At 37.6% G+C, this 19,051-nt stretch overlaps 4 protein-coding genes across 4 annotated transcripts; 3 read left to right on the forward strand and 1 right to left on the reverse strand.

Annotated features, from left to right (window-relative positions):
* Positions 1 to 214: 214 nt before the first annotated feature.
* hcls1 (hematopoietic cell-specific Lyn substrate 1) lies at positions 215 to 7,819 on the forward strand. Its single transcript, XM_055020436.1, has 16 exons — positions 215 to 394; positions 930 to 1,013; positions 1,094 to 1,167; positions 2,411 to 2,534; positions 2,612 to 2,722; positions 3,316 to 3,370; positions 3,443 to 3,553; positions 4,330 to 4,440; positions 4,521 to 4,631; positions 4,715 to 4,770; positions 5,303 to 5,372; positions 5,453 to 5,601; positions 6,443 to 6,583; positions 6,648 to 6,810; positions 6,888 to 6,956; positions 7,575 to 7,819. The coding sequence occupies exons 2-16, from the start codon at positions 930 to 932 to the stop codon at positions 7,706 to 7,708; spliced, it is 1,563 nt and encodes a 520-aa protein (XP_054876411.1). The 5' UTR covers positions 215 to 394; the 3' UTR covers positions 7,709 to 7,819.
* A 122-nt stretch (positions 7,820 to 7,941) lies between these two features.
* On the reverse strand, positions 7,942 to 9,759 carry llph (LLP homolog, long-term synaptic facilitation factor). Its single transcript, XM_055020439.1, has 3 exons — positions 9,635 to 9,759; positions 8,535 to 8,772; positions 7,942 to 8,244 (listed from the first exon to the last, which is right to left on the reverse strand). The coding sequence occupies exons 2-3, from the start codon at positions 8,758 to 8,760 to the stop codon at positions 8,081 to 8,083; spliced, it is 390 nt and encodes a 129-aa protein (XP_054876414.1). The 5' UTR covers positions 8,761 to 8,772; positions 9,635 to 9,759; the 3' UTR covers positions 7,942 to 8,080.
* A 45-nt stretch (positions 9,760 to 9,804) lies between these two features.
* On the forward strand, positions 9,805 to 11,908 carry pex26 (peroxisomal biogenesis factor 26). The gene is made up of 5 exons (XM_055020437.1): positions 9,805 to 10,127; positions 10,196 to 10,336; positions 11,141 to 11,469; positions 11,548 to 11,679; positions 11,760 to 11,908. Exons 1-5 carry the CDS (start codon positions 9,910 to 9,912, stop codon positions 11,852 to 11,854), a joined length of 915 nt encoding a protein of 304 aa, XP_054876412.1. The 5' UTR covers positions 9,805 to 9,909; the 3' UTR covers positions 11,855 to 11,908.
* A 462-nt stretch (positions 11,909 to 12,370) lies between these two features.
* usp18 (ubiquitin specific peptidase 18) lies at positions 12,371 to 18,234 on the forward strand. Its single transcript, XM_055020353.1, has 10 exons — positions 12,371 to 12,760; positions 13,567 to 13,663; positions 13,922 to 14,064; positions 14,133 to 14,212; positions 14,287 to 14,421; positions 15,067 to 15,162; positions 15,558 to 15,719; positions 15,797 to 15,928; positions 16,237 to 16,280; positions 17,498 to 18,234. Exons 1-10 carry the CDS (start codon positions 12,598 to 12,600, stop codon positions 17,568 to 17,570), a joined length of 1,125 nt encoding a protein of 374 aa, XP_054876328.1. The 5' UTR covers positions 12,371 to 12,597; the 3' UTR covers positions 17,571 to 18,234.
* The last annotated feature ends 817 nt before the right edge of the window (positions 18,235 to 19,051 follow it).

Genomic DNA, 19,051 nt, shown 5'->3' on the forward strand with positions numbered 1-19,051 from the left:
TTTAAAAAGACTTGCGATACTCTAGTGTCCCCTAGTGGTGTAGTTGCATTACTACAATATAAATCACAACCTGCCTTGGTTTCAGTTCTGTTGGACTATTAAAATTTCCGAGGGTGTTTGAATGCACCATATATATTTTTAAAAAAAACGTGCTCCAAAAGTAAATTAATGCCAACTACTGAACAAACAGCAAATATTTATTGTCAAAGATATGAAAACGTAAATATTTAGATTGATTTGTTTTGTTTATTTGCACCATTGCGCGTTCTCGTTTGCTGGATCCGCGTTCACGTGTCGCCCGTCAGACCGTCTCGTCTCAACCTGTGGAGACTCAGGAAAACTTTGCTGTTGCAAAATCCGCCTCAACGCATCAAAACTGCGCAGTAACTAAAAGGTAAAGTCACATTTTTTTATCTATTCTGCACAAACTGACTTAATTTGCAGTCATTTCTTTCAAAAATCCTAAATGTTTCCGCCCTAATTAAGGAAGTAGCTCTATCATAAGCCAGTACACCGTTAATACTACTCAATAATGCAACAATTTAGATCTTAAATGTTGCTTACATATGATAAAATAGCCCCAGAGGTGTCATGAAACATGTAAAGTAAAGGTTAATCGTGTAAATATGACAAATTTATGAGAATGAATGAACATAAGCTTGAGTTTGTCATAATGATCAGAATTTGTATGTCATAATAACAGCTTATAATATCAAAATTGTTCTGTTTGTTTGGACTTTCAGTGAAGAATCCAATAAGTCTGCACAGTAATGGTGAAGTTGAAGCTTCAACTTCCTTTTTGGGACTTAGTGGTTGCTCTTTGCTCTATTTCTGCTCTGCATAAAAACTTCCACAAATAAGATTCATGCACAGAAACAGCAGCTTTGATCTGAGCTCTGAATGTTGATGTTTGTGTTTCCTTCCCCCAGATGTGGAAGTCAGTGGTGGGCCACGATGTGAATGTCAAGGTGGCTGCAGAGGGGGACGACTGGGAGACAGACCCTGACTTTGAGGTACTGGATACTTCCTGGAGTAAAAAAATAAAAAAATAAAAGGCTATTTCTCTGTAAATGTTGTTTTAAATGTGTTTCAGAATGACGTGTCGGAGCAGGAGCAGAGGTGGGGGGCCAAAAGTATTGAGGGCTCCGGGCGCAAAGAGCACATCAGGTGAAGATATTTTTATCTTTGGTGGAAATTATGAGGAGGGTAAATGCAGGTCTTAGTGGGAGTTGCATTAAAACAGGAAGAGGAAGTGAGAGTGTGTTGTCAGACAGCAAGTCGCTCCAAATATGGGTAATGACAGATGAGACAGAGGGCTGGAAAGAGCATTAAACCAGTTTATCCTCATTAAACCGCATATTAATAATGTTTAAAATCACTTCTGATGGAAATAATCAAAGATGCACCAATTGTCTAATTCTAATTACCAATATTTACAAACTTCTGACCTCCTGATTATTTTTGGTAATTTTTAACCTCACCTTCAGAACTATTTCTACTTTAAACCCTTGTTTTCTTTCTTAATGTTTTGTTTGTTTTAGTAGATTTTCCACATTTTCAAGAAAACATTTGTAACCTACAAAATTTTATCAAAATAGACTTTATAAACAGCTCAATCTGCTGAAAGCCGTGCACTATAATGGAAATCAATAGTTTTTTTTAAACATTGTTCATGTATTTTACTTTGATTTATAGATGGCAGATGCTTCTCATATTTATCCGTTTCCTTCCTCTTTAAAATTACTCCCTACTTTGCTCTGATTGGTCAAGTGAAATCCCAACAAAACACCTTAATGAGGAACTATTGAGCAATATTTACATTTTTATATTTCCATTTGGGTTTCTACTGCTTCTAAAAACAGAAGTTCTTAAATAAGTTTTTTTTTTTTTTTTTGGTGTTTTAACAATGAGCCATTTCAAGAACCTCCAGGCAAGTAGTCCCCCGGTACCTAGCAACCCCAGTAGAGTTCTGCCCCGGTACCTAGCAACCCCAGTAGAGTTCTGCCCCGGTACCTAGCAACCCCAGTAGAGTTCTGCCCCGGTACCTAGCAACCCCAGTAGAGTTCTGCCCCGGTACCTAGCAACCCCAGTAGAGTTCTGCCCCGGTACCTAGCAACCCCAGTAGAGTTCTGCCCCGTTACCAAGCAACCCCAGTAGAGTTCTGCCCCGTTACCTAGCAACCCCAGTAGAGTTCTGCCCCGTTACCGTCAGCTGGGTAGAGGTTCTGCTTTTGCTGTTACTGTTGGACCTCAAAATAAGCCAAAATCTCATTATCGGAGAATGATTATATGTCTTCTATCGCCTATAGGCCTTTCAGAACCCATTGAAGGTGTGGTTGTAACGTTCCAAAGTGTGAATAGTTTTTTCCTTCTGGAAGCCATTTCAGTTTCCATGTCTTTGGTTCCCGCAGCGTCGCCGAGCTCAGAAACCGGGTCGCTCAGGAACACGAGCAAGTGAAGCAGAAGGAGCAAACTCCCAAAGCGTCGTATGGATATGGAGGCAAGTTCGGTGTGGAGAACGACAGGATGGACAAGGTTGACAGGTTTTGTTTACCTTCTGGTCCCTCACTCTCCGCCCCTGTCCCGCTGTCTGACCTTCGTCTTCTGTCCAGGCGGCTGTGGGTCACGACTACGTGGCGCAGGTGGAGCAGCACTCCTCCCAGAAGGACATGGCGAAGGGATTCGGTGGGAAGTTTGGTGTTCAGAAAGACCGTGTTGACAAGGTCAGAAAACAAAATGTTTCCCTCTGGACAGTCAGGGCTGGGCGACTAATCAAAATATTGATTAATTTAATTTGTGGTTTTTGGAGATTAATTTTTTGGAAAGTCTGGATTTGTTTTCACCATTGAGCTCATTGGGTTTCAGACATGAGTCTTCTTGTTTTACAGCTTCTATTTATTACTTTGAATTCAAATGAATTACAATGGAACATTAGAGCAATATTTATTTAATCAGAAGAATAAACTCATAATTTAAGTAGAACAAAGTCTTAATATTGGGAGAATTAATAATCCAAGTGTAATAAATTATATGAATATTATCTATAGATGACCTATAGTAATGATCATATTCTAAAATATCTTTATTATTTTTTAACTTCTATATAATACTTCATTTTTAACACATCAGCATTGATTTATTATCAATAGCAGCTCTTTGAAATGATTGAGCAAACTCTATTGTGAAAAAAGAACAACTACACAAACTGAACTGGTCATGTCATAACTTTTTTGAAACTTTTTCCTCATTGAAATGACTTTTTTCTTGTAATTTTATCAACATTTTTGTGGTAAAAGTGCCTCTTCATTCTGTGCAGTCTGCCATGGGCTTCGAATACAAAGGAGAGGTGCAGCAACACGCCTCTCAGAAAGGTTGGTCAGACAAATACTCGCTTGTTTCAGCTCTCCAAGCTCCAGGTTTAATTTTTTAATTCTCCACTTTAGATCACTCAAAGGGTTTTGGAGGGAAGTACGGAGTTGATAAGGAAAGAGTGGACAAGGCGGCTTTGGGTTACGACTATAAAGCAGAAACAGAGAAGCATCAGTCACAGAAAGGTGGGTTTATTTGTTTGGTTGCGATTATGGGACCGATCGGGGTCCAAGCAGATGTCTGGTCTTAATCAGCAGGGTGGTCAGGTTGATTCTGGACTTCTAGTGATTTATTTGCACCATTAAAAGGTGGGATGATTCATTTAAATGTGCAGCTTTAGCACGTTTTAAAAGCTAGCATTTGGATTATTGTGGATTTTCACTATTCGACATGAGAAAAAATTTAATCGCAAAGACTCAAAAATAAAACATGCATCTCAAAAATTTAGGTCAAGTTTACAGACGATGCTAAACAAGAAAGAATAAAAATATTTTGTGGCGTCGTCGATCACGAAGACCGGGAGTGAACGGTAAAATTAGCCAGCATTCAGATTTGTTGTTGGAAAGATGAACTGAAACTCCTCCTGAAGTCGGTTTTCCACCAGAGAAGAGAGAGAAAGTCCGGATTCTCTCAGTTACGACATGTTTAAAAAAAGCGCTCCGATTTCCGAGGCAACTGGAACGCAACACGATTCCATCAACCTGTTTGCCTAGCAACGATGACCGCGCTAAACAAGCTGGTAGAAAATGGAGCTCGAAATCTTGCTGAGGTTTTTTCACTACTTATGTGAAATTAAATAAATATATAAAACAAATGTACTTTTTACAAAAGTTATAAATAAAAACCTTGTCTATGGAAATGACATAAGCTTCTAAAAACAGTACTGTTGTCCTGCTTTTGTCTGCCGTTGTTACAATCAACCGTCAAAATAACTTTTGGGTTTAATCTGTGACTTCCTCAGACTACGCCAAAGGTTTTGGAGGGAAGTACGGCGTGGAGAAGGAGAAGGTGGATAAAGCCGCCATGGGTTACGACTATAAAGGAGAAACCGAGAAGCATCAGTCGCAGAAAGGTGAATAAACTCAAAGTTAGCATCACATGCTAGCTGAGACCGAACCAGCATATTCTCTTCACTTTGTGCTTCACATTTAGATTACGCCAAAGGGTTTGGTGGGAAGTACGGCGTGGAGAAGGAGAAGGTGGACAAAGCAGCGCTGGGATACGACTACAAAGGAGAAACGGATAAACATCAGTCCCAGAAAGGTGCGAAAAGTCAAAATGGAGTTCATCCCTTAAAAACCTGAAGTCTTCATCTTAATAATCTGAAGAAATGTTCTTCTGTTTAGATTACTCTGCAGGTTTCGGCGGTCGCTATGGCGTTCAGACAGACCGAATGGATAAGGTTCGTGTCAAGGATCAATTAATCTGAAATAAAATTATCAATTGTATCATTAAAACTCACAATTAAAGATTAGATAAAGTTTTAAATGCAGTATAGAAAGACACGCAGCCTTTTAAAAATAATTTTGTTCAAATTTAGAAGGTAAATGAAGTCCAGATGATGATGTCATGGTTTTACAAGCTTCTGATTGGATAATTAAAAAAAAAAAGTTAAATGGAGGTAACACCTAAAATGCATTGCTGCTTTGTGCAATCAAAATAAATCACCCAAGATATCAGGAAGACAACAGGACTTCATAGATCCAAACTCCACAACATGACGCTGCTGCTGCCACCATTTTGAACTTTTCTCTTTTGACATAGATTTATTACACATGTTGTAAAACTTTTCAGGCACAATTTGTTGTAATTTATATGATTTTGGGTCACATATTATGAAAACCCACAACTCAAATGTATTTCTATTCACATTGTCAAATATTTAAACCCAATTCTTTAAAAGCAAATCTAATCTGACTGTTATGATCCTCCAGAGTGCAGCGGGATTTTCAGACATGGACTCCCCAACTTCCGCTTATGAAAAGACTCAACCTAAAGAGGCTTGTGAGTTCATCGTTTTAAATGCAGCAGTAATTATTGGTGATGTTGTGCTGTAAGTTAAATTTACTGTTGGATTTCTGCAGCGAGCGCAGGCGCTGGGAAACTGAAGGCTCGCTTCGAGAACATGGCGAAGGCTTCAGATGAAGAAAACAGGAAGAAAGTAGAAGAAGAGAGAGCAAGAAGACAAGCCAGAGAGAGCAGAGAGAGAGAGGAAGCCAAACGCAGGCAGCAGGTAGGCAAGATGGCCGATCGAACTAAAATGGTCTCAATCAACTCTTCTTCATTTATGTTGGGTGTGTTGATAACTTTTTCATTATGTGGTGCTTTTGCTTTTAATGTAGCCCTGAAAGTTTAAAGATAAATAGTAACAACTTCCTCTACTGACAATTTCTTCAATTAAACCAAACTTTTCTATTAATAGCTTTGAGATTATGGCAACACCAACAAAATTGTTGCTGCACAAACGTTTGACACCAGTTTTGTTATATTTTGAAGAAAGAATGGGTGGAAGGAAACTTTACTCAGGTATGTTTAGCATTAGCTTCCACTAATTTTATTGTGTTTAGCATTAGCTTCTGTTATTTTTTTGTTTATTCTTAGCTTCAGCTTCCGCTAATTGTTTAGCGTTAGCCGATGTAAGATTTATTGAATAAGTGGATAGTGAATTTAACATTTTTGTTAAGATTGTTGTTAACTACTGCTGATTTTAACATACATATATTACAAGCATGGCGGCCATTTTGAAAAATGTCCACCAGAAAAAGAAAGCACAGGATCAAGAGTTTATATGATTTCTGTGGTTCTAATGTGTAGAATCTGATTGGACACCAAACCCGTCTAACTGGTGATATTAGTGTAAAAACTAAATCTCCATGACAACCATGGTAGACATCTTCAAAAATCAAAACATTGCCAGTAAATATGATTTCTATGGGTTCAGTTATTTGTAATTTGACATAAAAAATATTCATCTGCGATAAATATTGGCACTTGGGGAAAAAGGGCCGCCATCTTGTATTTTTATGAAAGTTGGCCACTGGAATCACTTTCAATAATCGGTCTGTTTCTTTAAGGAAGAGGAAAGTCAGAAACAGGAAGTCCAACCTCCTCCTGCTCAGGAGGAACCGGCGTACCACATGCCGCCTGTAGAAACCCACCGAAATGTCCCGGAGGTCCCAGAAACGCCTGAACCTGAACCAGAACCAGAACCGGAGGTAAACTCACATTCAGGGGTTTCTAAAGTCATAAGGCAGCCTAACGTCTCGTTTTCACCTTCAGGGGGACGAATTATATGAAGAGCCTCCAGACTTGCCTCCACGCTCAGATGATCTCCTGGAACCGGCGAACCCCCCTCTGCCGCCACGGACCGCCGCCGTGGACGAAGAGGAGGATGGCGGAGATTACGATGAACTTGACAAACCACCTGTTCCTGAACCAGAAGGTGTGCCTCCGAGCAAAGCTCTGCGAGAAGAACGTCTCGTTCAGATTTTCTCATTGAAACATAATTTCTGCTCACAGAAGACGGCGGCGTCTATGAGGACGTGTCGGCCGGCCAGAGGGCAGTGGCAATTTACGACTATGAAGGAGGTGAGACCTCCACTGACCTTTAGCACACAAACTGAAACGTAGACATAGATTTGGGCTTTTAATGATTAATGTGAGCCGTTTAGGTTGGGATGATCACTGAGGGGAATATGGAGGTAGTCTTAGTCCTCCTCCTTTTTTCACATGCAGATATAAGAACCTAACTTGGCATTTACTATTTTGAAAATAATTCAAGCAGGTCAAGGAAGTGTTATTTCTTCACTACATCTGCCAATATTTATCACAAACGAATACTTTTGATGTCAAATCACATGATTGAACTTATAGAAATCATAATTACTGATGTTTAGATTTTTCAAGATGGCCACCCTGGTTGTAATGGAGAATATGTTTGCAGTGTAACTGGCAGTAGTTTTTAGCAACAGCTTTCTGCTAATTTGCTAAATAAGAGTCTTTGCTCTTATTTAGAGCAGTTAGCAGTTATTATACAACTGCTAAACACTTAAAAAAGTTAGCAAACGGTCGCACAAAACAAATAAAATTTAAAAAACAGCAAGAAGCTTCTGCTAAATATTAAAGAATTAGCAGAAGCTAACTGTAAAACACTAAACAAATGAATAATTTCCAACAAATTAAAGTCCCACGGTTCTGTGTTTCCAGAGGCGGACGACGAGCTCTCCTTCAACCCTGATGATGTCATCACCAACATAGAGATGATCGACGAGGGCTGGTGGAAGGGCCAGTGTCACGGTCGCACCGGTCTCTTCCCAGCCGCTTACGTCCAGCTGCTGTAGGCGGTTTTTGCACACGCTTCCCTTTAAAGTCCAACTTTTTATCAATTCTAACTACTTTATCCTTCTATTTATCCAAGCATTTTTTTTCTAATAACGCAACATTTTAATGCTTTTTATTGAGAATCTGAACGGGATTCAGATTCTCAACTTCAATTAAAGAAAATAAAGCATTTTTTAAGGTTTGAAACGTTTATTTCTGTCATTAGACGGATGATTTCTATATTTAGAAAGTTCCAATGCTACAAACGGAGCAAACAATCTTCCACTGATGAGTCTTCTGTCAACAAACGTTAACTCATAAAGTTGCTGTTCAGTAAGAACAGATGCAGAATTTCCCAAGTCTCTGAAACAAACAAACTGCCTCACTTCGCTTCACCAGGCGATTCCCTTCTTCTTCTTCACTTTGCCTGTTTGCTTGGTCACGCGTTTGGCCTTCATCTTCTTGGCCTGCCGCTGGCTCATCCATACCGGGTACTGTCCATGTTCGTCCAGCAGAGTCGCCTTGCTGCGCTTCCTGTCCATCTCCATCTTCCCATCTAAAAACAAAAGAAATGCAGCAGAAAATACTCCACTGTGCTGAAAGAATCATTTTAAAAAACTAAAATCACTAAAAATATATATTTTTTACACACTGAACAAAAAGCTAAGCATTGTTTAAACAGCTTAACTAATTTTTTTAATTTTTATTTTGTAGAAATCAAATTATAGATCTAAAACATCAAATGATTTTTCTTTAAAATGAAAGTTTGGTCATTATTTTGAACTGAAAATAAAAACAGGATCTGTCAGTCTTTGTTTGAAAACAGATTAACAGGTCTTGACTCACTGTCGTCCTCCTCCTGCTGCTGCTCTGCCATTTCAACGTCACTCGGCTTCGTTATCTTGTCAGCTGGGATCACGGTGGCAACGTCCTGCAGGTCGGCCATGTCCACTCCTCCTTTCTTATCCAGACTCAGGGCCTGTTTGAGTCGAGCCAGCTCCTTCGGAGCATTTTTCTTCCTCTTCTCTGCCCGCATCTTCCGCTTCCATTTGCTACGAAGACTTTTGGCCATTTTCAGGATGAGCTAAGAGAAAAAATTATTTACTTCTTCAGCCATTTTCAGAAACAGTGTAGAATTAATAAAATTATGGCAATACTGCAAAAATGTAAATATCTTAGTTCACTTGAAATAAGAAAAGAAAGTCAATTATTTCTTAATATTGATTTGAAATATTTTCACATTATAATTTGTTTTCATGGAAAAAATGTCATTCTGTGGTGTAAAGGAAGAAAATGTAAATGTATTTAATTTTCTCTGGGTTTTATAATATTCATCTAGGTTGATGAAACCAAGAAAATATTTCAATATTTGTTCAATTTTCAAATTAAACATTTATTTTTGCTGCAGAAATCCTGATTATCCCCATCAGTCAGAGGATTCTTCACAACCACTGTAACACAGTCGTTGAAGGAACTCGGATAATATTTAATTTCCCTTCAGGATTAAAAAAGTATTTGACAAAAAAAATCCAAATGGAGCAATTTACAAGAAACTTTGCACAAAACTGATTAAAATGAGTGCTGCCAAAGTATTTATAATACAACATTTTCTGCTTTAGAGGCCCTATCAGGTTTCAACTTAAAGGTTTACAAGAAATCTGAAGTTTCCACCAGTTCAATAATAATTATATCCCCGACTCCAACATCTCTACATGACCACGCAGAGATAAAAGAGGACTGGAAATGAGGTAAATTAGTAAGCAACCATTAGATAAACGACATAAACGGTTAAAAAAGTACATGTTGTATTCAAAACAGCTAGATGCTAATGTAGCATTGTAGCTAACCGGACGTTTTGAAAACTATTCTAAAAAGTCTCATTGCTTCAAAATAAACTGTCGAAGTCATAAACTAGTAGGGCATCTTCCAAAAGAGCGGTTACTTACAGTTACTTTATGTTTCCAGCTCTAAATGTTCGCCCCGTGACAGAAACACGTTGCTCTGTTCACACACGGAACTGCGCGGAAAGAAGCTCGAACGTGATTGGCTGCGTCAGAGCTCCTGAAGGCGGCGGCAGTTGATTGGTCGTTAATCCCGGAAGTTCCGCTCATTTCAATTTGTCAACAAACGGATGCAAGTGAGCAAAGTACTCCTCTGTTAAGTTAGATAAAAATAAATACTTTTATTTATTCGGTGCTGATTAGCGGTTGGTTCTGGAGTTATGAACCGAACTTCTGCAGTTCATGACACAGACGAAGCTTGTACCAGCCGTGATCGGTTCGACCGGAGTCCTCCGCCGGTCTCCTGCTCTTCCCCGAAGCTTTTCCACATGATGGAGTCCGCTGCAGAGCTCATGATGGTCCACCGCGACTTCCAGGCGGCTTTTGACGCCTGTAACGCAGGTCTAGAGGTCCTGGAGCGCATGGGGCCAGAAGACAGGTGAGCCGTCGTGTCGTTTCCCAGCTGCTGCGCGTGTTGTTCGGGTTAGCAGCGAGTTTTCTCTGCAGGTCCGAGGAGATAAAAACCGGATTCTGCATCCTGGGGATCCAGGCGCTGGCTGAGCTCAACCAGTGGCGCGGGGTTTCCTCCTGGGTCCTGCAGCACTACGGGGAGCAGGAAAATGTGCCTGCGAAGATCATGCAGATCTGGTAAAGATTTAAATTTCATTATTTATATAACATTATTCTGAACTGTTTTATGTTTTCCATGTTGTTTGTGTTTTTATTTGAAAAGCGCACTGTTAATTATTTTTAAACTTTATGTATTTTTACATGTTATTTTTATATACAAAAATAATAGAACACAAAACATTTTTCTGTTTTGTAAAATTAAATATTTATATATTATACATTTTCTTTCTCTAAGTGTATTTTTTAAAATAAAAACTTAAAGCATTTTTTAAAATTATAAAAAGGAACATCAATTTTTATGTTTTTTGTTTGTTTTTTGTTTTTAATTAAAAAGTGGAAAATATCTTAAAAAGGTGATTAGTTTTTATTAGAATTATTTTTTCTGTTTTTTTATTTAAAAAGGAGTGTTGTGCTAATTTTTTTTATAAATTTTAGGATTACATTTTTTTCCCTTTTGTTTTTTATTACTATTAAAGCATTTTTTAAAATAAAAGATTTAATCAAATTTGATTGTAAACAGCTGTTAGAACGAAATTAAAATATTTTTAGATAACTGATAGTCTTTCTGTGTGTTTTACTTCAATTAACATATTTATTATTACTCATCTGCCATTTTTTAATATTAACTTTTAAATAAAATGTAATAAACAAAATTCAACTAAAAAAATTGTTCAAAGAAACTTTAAATATTAAACCCTAAATGTATTCTGTTGTACAAAGTACATCCATTGAAATCAAGTTTATTCTTGTCATAGATTGCTTTTAAATAAAAATAATGTAATTTTTCTGTGTGATTTGTGATTTTTTGCGCTGTGTTTCCAGCATCCTCCTCTACTCCAAGGTCAAGCAGCCTGCTGTGATGCAGCAGGCGACCCGGGATTGGCTGCGCAACCCGCGGAACGTGCAGACCGCCGGGTTCCAGCTGGTGGCGGAGCTCTACCTGCTGCACATCCTCCTGCCGCTCGGACATTTCGAAGAGGCGCGGGAACTCGTCAGCGGTGACTTTGGACGCAACACGTTCACAGAGGAGCAACGGCAAACAGCTCTGGACGTGGTGGAAGAAAAAAGTCGACAGAATCAAGAAGACCCGATCAATCCAGATGAAACTCCAGATTCTGGAGATGGAGAATCACAACCGGACTCAAATCAAAGTATTTTACTCGAATTATGTTTATTAAGCAAAATAAATGGAAACAACAGCATCTGTTCTGACTGAGGATGTTTTGTAGGGTCTATACTCCGTAAAGTGTTCAGGACGATTTTCAGAAAATGCTTGGGGACCGGATCCGACTCATCCCTTCTGCAGAAACTCTTCCTGGCCGCCCTTCTTCTCTACATGCTTCTCTTCAAATTGGACCCAGGTGGGAGGAAATTCTGCTGACGTTTTCATTAAACCCTTTCGATTGGAGATAATCATGTTGACAGTTTGTTTCCTCTGCAGCTTTCTCGTCGTCCTACATGTGGATTTTCAAACTTCTTCAGCTGATCAAGCAGACATGGAGAGCGACGTTTTCGTCATGTCGCCCTCTGGTGTAGAGGAGGAAACTGTACACTCATTTAATTTTCTGATTAAATTAAGAAAATATTGAACTATTTGTTGCATTTTTTCTGTAAATTAAACATCTATATTTGTTATGGAAATCCTGAGCATTCTCATCATCATCAACGTCTTTAGTCAGAAGATTCTTCAGAACCACTGGAACACATCCTGCTACAGGACATCCTTTATGCAACACGTTTTGGAAGGAATTTGGATAATATTAAATTTCACTTTAGGATTAGTAAAGTACTTTGTACTGATTTGAATCTTGAGCTTTTGAGAGCAATCTCAGAAATTTTCTGGAAAAAATGAAAATGTTTTAGTTTGAAAACTTTACAATTTTCTAGAAAATACAAACATTTATTAATCTTATAAATTTCTTAGAAAAAACAACTTTTACATTTGAGTTTCAAAATTTTGAAAGTCAAAAAATTGCTTTGAAAGAAACTGGGATTAATTCAGAATTAGATTTGACCTCAAAATATCAGGTTTTCTCTTGCAAATTTCATTGATTTTATCAAACTTAGAAATTTCTAAGTGTTTTTCTAGAAAATTCCTGAGATCAATTTCAAAATTTCAGAGTTTTTTAGTGAACATTTACTCCTTTTTCCCCACTATGTCCCTGATAAAATCCTCTTTCTGTGTTGATTTTGACCTGTGGTCATAATGTTTTGCCTGATCGGCGCAGGTTTCGGTTTCGTTTTCAGGGAAGCGAAGAAGAACGAAAGTCCCGCAGCTGATGCTGACGGACCGACACAGAACCCAGCTGATCAGACAAAAACTGGTGCTGGTTTTCTGGTCCGGAACCTCCAACCGAACCGAACCGAGCAGATACAGTTCCGCTCTGATGTCTTTCTCCCGGATAACCGGATTTCTTTACTTTCTGGGTCGCAGAGAGTTCGGTAAGATGGCAGAAATGCGAAGCTTTGTTATTGGACTTAAGTAAACACAGGAGAAACCTTTTCTTTAAGCTTAAGTTTAATAAATGCGGTTTGGTTTTTTTTTTGTCAAAACTCGTGAATTTAAATTACCTGAAATATTTTTACATGTCAATAATTTCGCTGCTACTTGATAAAGTTTCAGATCTTTGAAAAAACATCGAATCATTATCTGAACTGTGGAGGATTTTTGACCTGCTACGATTTGCTGAATTGTTTTTATTCAGGCACATTAGAGGGCAGCAAAAACAGCCACAACATGTCCAAGTAGATTTAAGCTCAGACTTTGACTAGGCCACTGGTTTTCTTCAGAGCTGACCTGCTGGTTCTGACCCAGTTTGGAGCATCTGGACTGGGATTTCAGGGTTTGTTTCTTCTGGATTTGGATGAAAAAACAAAACATTGGAGGAAAAATAATATTTCAGTCGGTTTTCTCTCTTGTCTAAATGTTGTCTTTCACTGTGTCCTTCCTTAATCCCTCTTTTCTTTCCGTCATTCCTCATGTCCTTCCTTTTGTTTATCTTCTTCCCTTCCTTATCATTTTTCTTTATTTCCTTCCTTCCTCCCATCATTCTTTCATAATTTCCTTTCTTTCTACCTACTTCTTGTCCTATTCTCATTTCTTTCTTTACATTATTTTCTTAATTGTGGTCATACACAACATCAAATCAAATCTTTAAAAACACTAGTTTGACTTTTAGCAGTTAAAAAGTAAAAATGAAATCAAGAAGAAAATTTGAATTGACTAATTGTTCTTGTGTTTCTCCCAGACATGAGAGGCCTCATTAACTACCAAATGTGCTGCTGCGCCAACTCTTTGCTGCAGACGCTCAACGCCTCATGGGAACTGGCCGACATGTTAGAAAAGTGAGTTAATTAACAGCAAAAATGAGGTGTGGAGCTAATAACCTCAGCTTATTATCATAAGCTAATGTTAGCCTGTAATTAACTGCACAAATGAGCTAATATGCTAATGTTAGCCTGGAATTAACTGCATAAATGAGCTAATATGCTAATGTTAGCCTGTAATTAACAGCGCAAATTAGCTAATATGCTAATGTTAGCCTGTGAGCGTCCGGGGCCTAAAAACGGAACACAAACGTGTTTTTATTATTTCATTTTAAGGTGGAAACCCGTCGTCGGTTTGAGAGCAGAAGATAATGTTCCCTTTCAGCTAAAGCGAGTCCTGAAGGTGATGCAGGAGGATCTTCCTCATCCCGCTCCTCATCAGGACTTTCTCCTATGCTTGGACAGAAACCGCATCCGGCGTAAGACACCCATCTTTGCACCGCAGAGGTCTCACTCTGATCACATTTTAACGCCCCTCTGTTTGCAGTGAGCGTGCAGCACGACGCAGACGAAGTTTTCTTCTCCATTCTGGATTTCATTCAGCGGCAAATGGATGACCGAACTCTGGTCGGAATTCATTCTCAGATTTATCATTTAGTGCTTTATCTAGACAGGATTTACTTATTTTTTTCTTCTTCCAGGCTCTTGAAATCCAGAGTTTGTATAAGATTTCAGTGGAAACGCAGGTGCAGTGTTTGCAGTGCAGCAGCGTGCAGACGCAGAGCAGTCACCTGCTCGGTCTGCCGCTACACATCCAGGAAGAGCGGAACTCTCTGGTGAGTTTCTTTTGTTGCTCTTTGAAGCTTGGCGATACTAAAAAAAAAATTCAACATATAAAACATTACACTCATTATAAACAACCTCAAGTTTAAGGAAGTCCTGAATTTCTCGTATAACTAGCTAGCTAGCTTCAAACGGCAGCAGCCAGCTTCATTGCTAAGCTAATGCTAGCTAGTACATATAAGCTAAAGTGACAACAATAATACAAGTATATTTTTAAAGTTTGCTTGATAAAACTCAGACATTTTGAGATTGATGTTGAAAGCAAAGTTTATTTTAAAAGTCAAAAAATTGAAGCAAAAAAAAAAAAAACGGCCATCAAAAAGTCAAAAGATAAAAATTTTAATTTCAAGACAAAAATTTCAGAGCCATTTCTCAAAAATGTCCCTCTATCATTTACATGTTTTTTGGTAGAGTTGAATTCAAAATCCAAATAAATAGAAGTAAAACACATTTGTCAAACAAGATGGCTGCCCACAGCTTGTTGATGTCACTCTGAACTAAAACACAAGAAAAGCATTAGTGGAAAATAATTCAGATTGTCAAAACATTAAGTCTTGAACAGAAAAAGAATCATTAAATGAATTTATCACCCAGTTTATTGCTTATCTTCATGTCAGTTTATTTTGTTTCTTTTTCAGAAAAACTGCTTGATCTCCTTCTTCGAGCCGCAGGAGCTGCGGGGAATTGACTGCTGCTTTTGTGCACAGTGTGAAACCAAGACGCCAACCAAACAAGTCAGGATGGGTTTCAGTTTTTATCAGTTCACCAGAAAACTTTTAGAAGGCAGCCAATCAGGGAGCATGGTCCATTTTCCTTGCCGCTGAACCCTTTGGGGCAGCGATATTAGCAGATATTAGCTTCAGTTATATGGAGCTGTTATGGTTTTCTATGCATGTTTGGTGTTTCAATTATTAAACTAGCAGTTACCTTTGTTTTTCAAGGAGGCTTTTTGAGGTTTTGATCAGAAAGATTGATAAAAACATAAATTGGTTATTTTTTAGGTATTTTTGCTGTGTGAGCTTTAGGTTTAAGTGATTTATGTGTGTTAGTTTTTAGATAAAATTTGCTGTCTTGATGTCAAATTCTGTTTCAGATAAACTAAAGTGCTTTCTTTAAATCTGCTTTTCAGGGTGTCAAGCTTTGCTCTCTGCCTCAAATCTTGTGCATACAATTGAAACGCTTCAGAAATGTACGTGGATTCACTAGAAAACTCAACTGTAGGGTCACTTTCCCAGAAACATTCGACTTCTCTGAGTTACAGAGAGAAGCTTTCTCTTCAGACTTCACCCAGGTACCTGACTTTACTGCTGAGTATCTGGATATTATGGGGCTTTTTTTTAAACTAAAACCTTTTGTTTTTTCTTGCAGAATGGCTGCAGGTATACTTTATATGCTGTGGTCGTGCATCATGGCGAAGCAATGTTTGGACATTACACCGCTTATGTCCGCCACAGAATGACCAACCGCTGGTTTTATGCAGATGACAGCTGTGTTTCTCAAGTATGTTTAAATCTGTCTCATTTCAAAAAAAGTGATATGACTTTTTAAAATAAATAAACAGGGATGCAATTATTTTTATGATTAAATCATATTAAATAAAAATGTGTGTTGAATTTATGTTGACAAATTAAAATTTTACCTTAAGCTGAAGTTATAGAGCATAAACAGTTTAACAAAATTCTGAATTCATAACGTTTAACATAATTATATATGTTTATAATACAGTATGCTGCAGTTGTAAATCTTTAAACAAGTTATTTCAGATTTCTGTGATTAAATCAATATCTTATTATCTTGATAACTTGCAGTCCTCTTGGGAAAATGTGCAGAAAACTGAAGGAGATCACTACAGGTAACTGTCTCATAAAGTTTTGTTTGTATTTTGTTCTCTATTTAAGAACACATCTTAAAATATTGGATCTTACTCTCTTTACTGAATAAAGTTAATTGGTAGGGCTGGCAGGGTGATGATGTTCCCACAGTTACTGGAAGACCTTTTGTTGTTTAGTGCTCAGAATGAAGCCAAAACTTACATGTTATGCCAGACAGTCTTATTCAATAAATTAGGATATAATTAGGCTTGTCAGATTAATGGTACTTTTCGAAAATAATCTTTTAGCACGTAATAAACATGCTACAAAATATAAATATGTTAAAGGGGAATTAATTTAACTAATCTATATAATGTATTTCATTTGGTTATGAAACTGCTGACAAAGGAGCTTTTTAGTCATTTTCTAATTTATGGAATCGTGCTGAATGCTCACCTACAATTTATATTTTTTGGGAAGAATTATGTCTGATTTTATGTCTGATTTAATCAATGCTAAAAACATAAACATGAAATCTCATGTCTATAACAATCAAAATGTTATTAAACATTTCACAAACAGAATACGTAACTTCTGTGCAAACCAAATGAATCCTCGTCAGTGCAAAATTTTTATTTTTCAATTATGTGATTCTGATTCTAAGCGGTCCTTCAGTTGGCAAAACCTTTTGACCTGCTGACTTGCGCAACGCTAGCTGGTAACAACCAGCTAGCGTTGTTACAAGGCTAATGCTTGTCTAATAATAACAATAGGAATCTAGTTAAAGTTGTTTACTTTAAATAATGACATTACTGTTGATGTTACCAACTATTTAAGTTTTAAAAAGCCCTTCTTTTTTTTAACTTCATGCGACAGCTAACTGCTCTAGTGCTAGCACCAGCTAGTACATGTTCTTAAACATGAACAACAAATTGATTCATTTTCAGATGTTTTATTTCTGCCATCTAAAACAGTTGCAGGTCTTTCAAGTTTTTATTATCATCTCAGCTATTGTTTATGGGGAAAGTTATCTTAGCCGCCATGCTAGGCTAAAGAATCAGTTTATTCCTTTCAATTCCTAAATCAGAAAACTTAAGGGTTCCTTTGGCTGTAAATGGAATATTTTATTACTTAACAACTTTATTCAGTGTTTAATCAATTGAGCTGTTTGCCAGATTCAAAAAAAAATTGTGCTGAAAAAGGGAAGTTCAGTTTTACTGTTCCTCTGAAATCAGTTTGTTTCTGTGTGTGTTTTTAGAGGGACAGCATATATGCTAATGTACAGAAAAGATCCAAAAGAAGAGAACCAACAACCGGATCTGTCCGGCTGAAGCAAGAGAAGAATAAAAGTTGATGATGCAACATAGGAAATTATAAATTATTTACAAATGGTTTGTGGTGTTTTTATTTTTTTTGGTGACGAGATTATATTTGATAAATATTTATAACCCTTTAAGGAAGCTTGTCAGGATTGTAAACACACCAGCATGTTGTGACAAAGGCCAGAAGATGGCGCTCCTAACTCATAACTTTTATTTTCTGATTAAATAAATTTGTATTTAAATTTATTTTCATATCACAAGCTTTATTTTAAACAGTATTGTGAAAATGATTATGAAACTTTGTAAAGGTTTACAAAAGTTCCTGATGTGAGAAGAAACGGTCAACTTCAGAAAAGCCGGTGCTTTTTCACCTTTTATTAATTTATACCTGACTTTATAGGGTAAAAAGAAATATCAGTCTGTCCTATATTTTACTGTTGGAAACTTCTGCTGCTTGAAAAGGACATGCAGTAAATTTTTCTTTTTATTCTGCTTTTCTTAATTTGGGGGTTCCTCAAGGATCTATGTGGGGATCCCTAGTTTATGTTTTCTACATGCTTTTTCTTGGGTCTGTTATTTCTTCACTCTGTGGTTAGTATTCAGATCAATGTAAAGAATTAAATTTGCAATAAAAATCCATGTTGAAATTAACAAAAAAACCTGCCTGAAGTTGAACTTTGGTACTTTAGAAGATGCATCTCCATGTGATGATTTTCTTTAATAACCAATAAATGTTCCTTTCTAGCAGAAAATCATAAAAGAAAATATCAGACAATTAATTTCACATCTTAAGGTTATTCAAATTTGATTGTATTTATTATAATAAGCAGTTTATAGATAGTTCTCTTGGACACTAAATAACTCCAAACTGCCTGAAATCGTCTCGAGGCCTAGTGACGTCATGCACTTGACCTGCTGATGCGCTGCTGAGTAGGCCGCGGGAGCGCCATGTTTGAAATGTCAGCATTGGTTATTTGGTAAGTTATTTTTCGGAAACTTTATTAAAAGTTGTTTGTTTTGTCCCTGGTTAAGTTATTGAAGCCATCTTGAATGTTTAAACAGGTAGAGGAGGAGCGACCAAGGCGGTTTGTTAGTTTGGCTCCCTGACATCTGAGGAGGAAGAAAATGCAGCTGATCGATAACGGTTACCGTGGGTGAAAGACAATGAAGCCGAGGACCGCTTCAAGCTGCCTGGGGGATCCGCCCGGCCCGTGAAAGGTAAGTTAAGACAAGCTTCCGTTTGACCCGCCATGTTTTTGCTGGTTTGATGCTATGCTAACGCGGTTTGATGCTAACGCTGTTGAAGGGTTAAGCGTGTGGCCTGAGATTTGCTGGTTTGGTTTGATTCTTTGTTGAGTCAATGAGCTGAGGCGGATTCTGCTGTTGTAAATCATTCTGTCTTTAGGGTTTTTTGTGCTGTGTATTCATGATTGGAAATCTTCGTGATGTGAAGGAAAATGGCTCCCAAGGATGTGGCAAATAGACTGCAG

This window comes from Poeciliopsis prolifica, unplaced genomic scaffold (assembly GCF_027474105.1).
Source record: "Poeciliopsis prolifica strain line A6 unplaced genomic scaffold, Auburn_PproV2 SCAFFOLD067, whole genome shotgun sequence".
Classification (NCBI taxonomy): Eukaryota; Metazoa; Chordata; class Actinopteri; order Cyprinodontiformes; family Poeciliidae; genus Poeciliopsis; species Poeciliopsis prolifica.

Coding starts and splice junctions, on each gene's coding strand:
- llph (XM_055020439.1), bottom strand. CDS start 8,760: ATGGCCAAAAGTCTTCGTAGCAAATGGAAGCGGAAGATGCGGGCAGAG. Junction 8,245..8,534: donor GCAGCAGGAGGAGGACGACA/GTGAGTCAAGAC, acceptor TTTTGTTTTTAG/ATGGGAAGATGGAGATGGAC.
- hcls1 (XM_055020436.1), top strand. CDS start 930: ATGTGGAAGTCAGTGGTGGGCCACGATGTGAATGTCAAGGTGGCTGCA. Junction 3,554..4,329: donor GAAGCATCAGTCACAGAAAG/GTGGGTTTATTT, acceptor TGACTTCCTCAG/ACTACGCCAAAGGTTTTGGA. Junction 4,441..4,520: donor GAAGCATCAGTCGCAGAAAG/GTGAATAAACTC, acceptor CTTCACATTTAG/ATTACGCCAAAGGGTTTGGT.
- pex26 (XM_055020437.1), top strand. CDS start 9,910: ATGAACCGAACTTCTGCAGTTCATGACACAGACGAAGCTTGTACCAGC. Junction 10,128..10,195: donor CGCATGGGGCCAGAAGACAG/GTGAGCCGTCGT, acceptor TTTTCTCTGCAG/GTCCGAGGAGATAAAAACCG. Junction 11,470..11,547: donor ACAACCGGACTCAAATCAAA/GTATTTTACTCG, acceptor GATGTTTTGTAG/GGTCTATACTCCGTAAAGTG.
- usp18 (XM_055020353.1), top strand. CDS start 12,598: ATGCTGACGGACCGACACAGAACCCAGCTGATCAGACAAAAACTGGTG. Junction 14,065..14,132: donor GGACAGAAACCGCATCCGGC/GTAAGACACCCA, acceptor CTCTGTTTGCAG/TGAGCGTGCAGCACGACGCA. Junction 15,929..16,236: donor ATGACAGCTGTGTTTCTCAA/GTATGTTTAAAT, acceptor GATAACTTGCAG/TCCTCTTGGGAAAATGTGCA.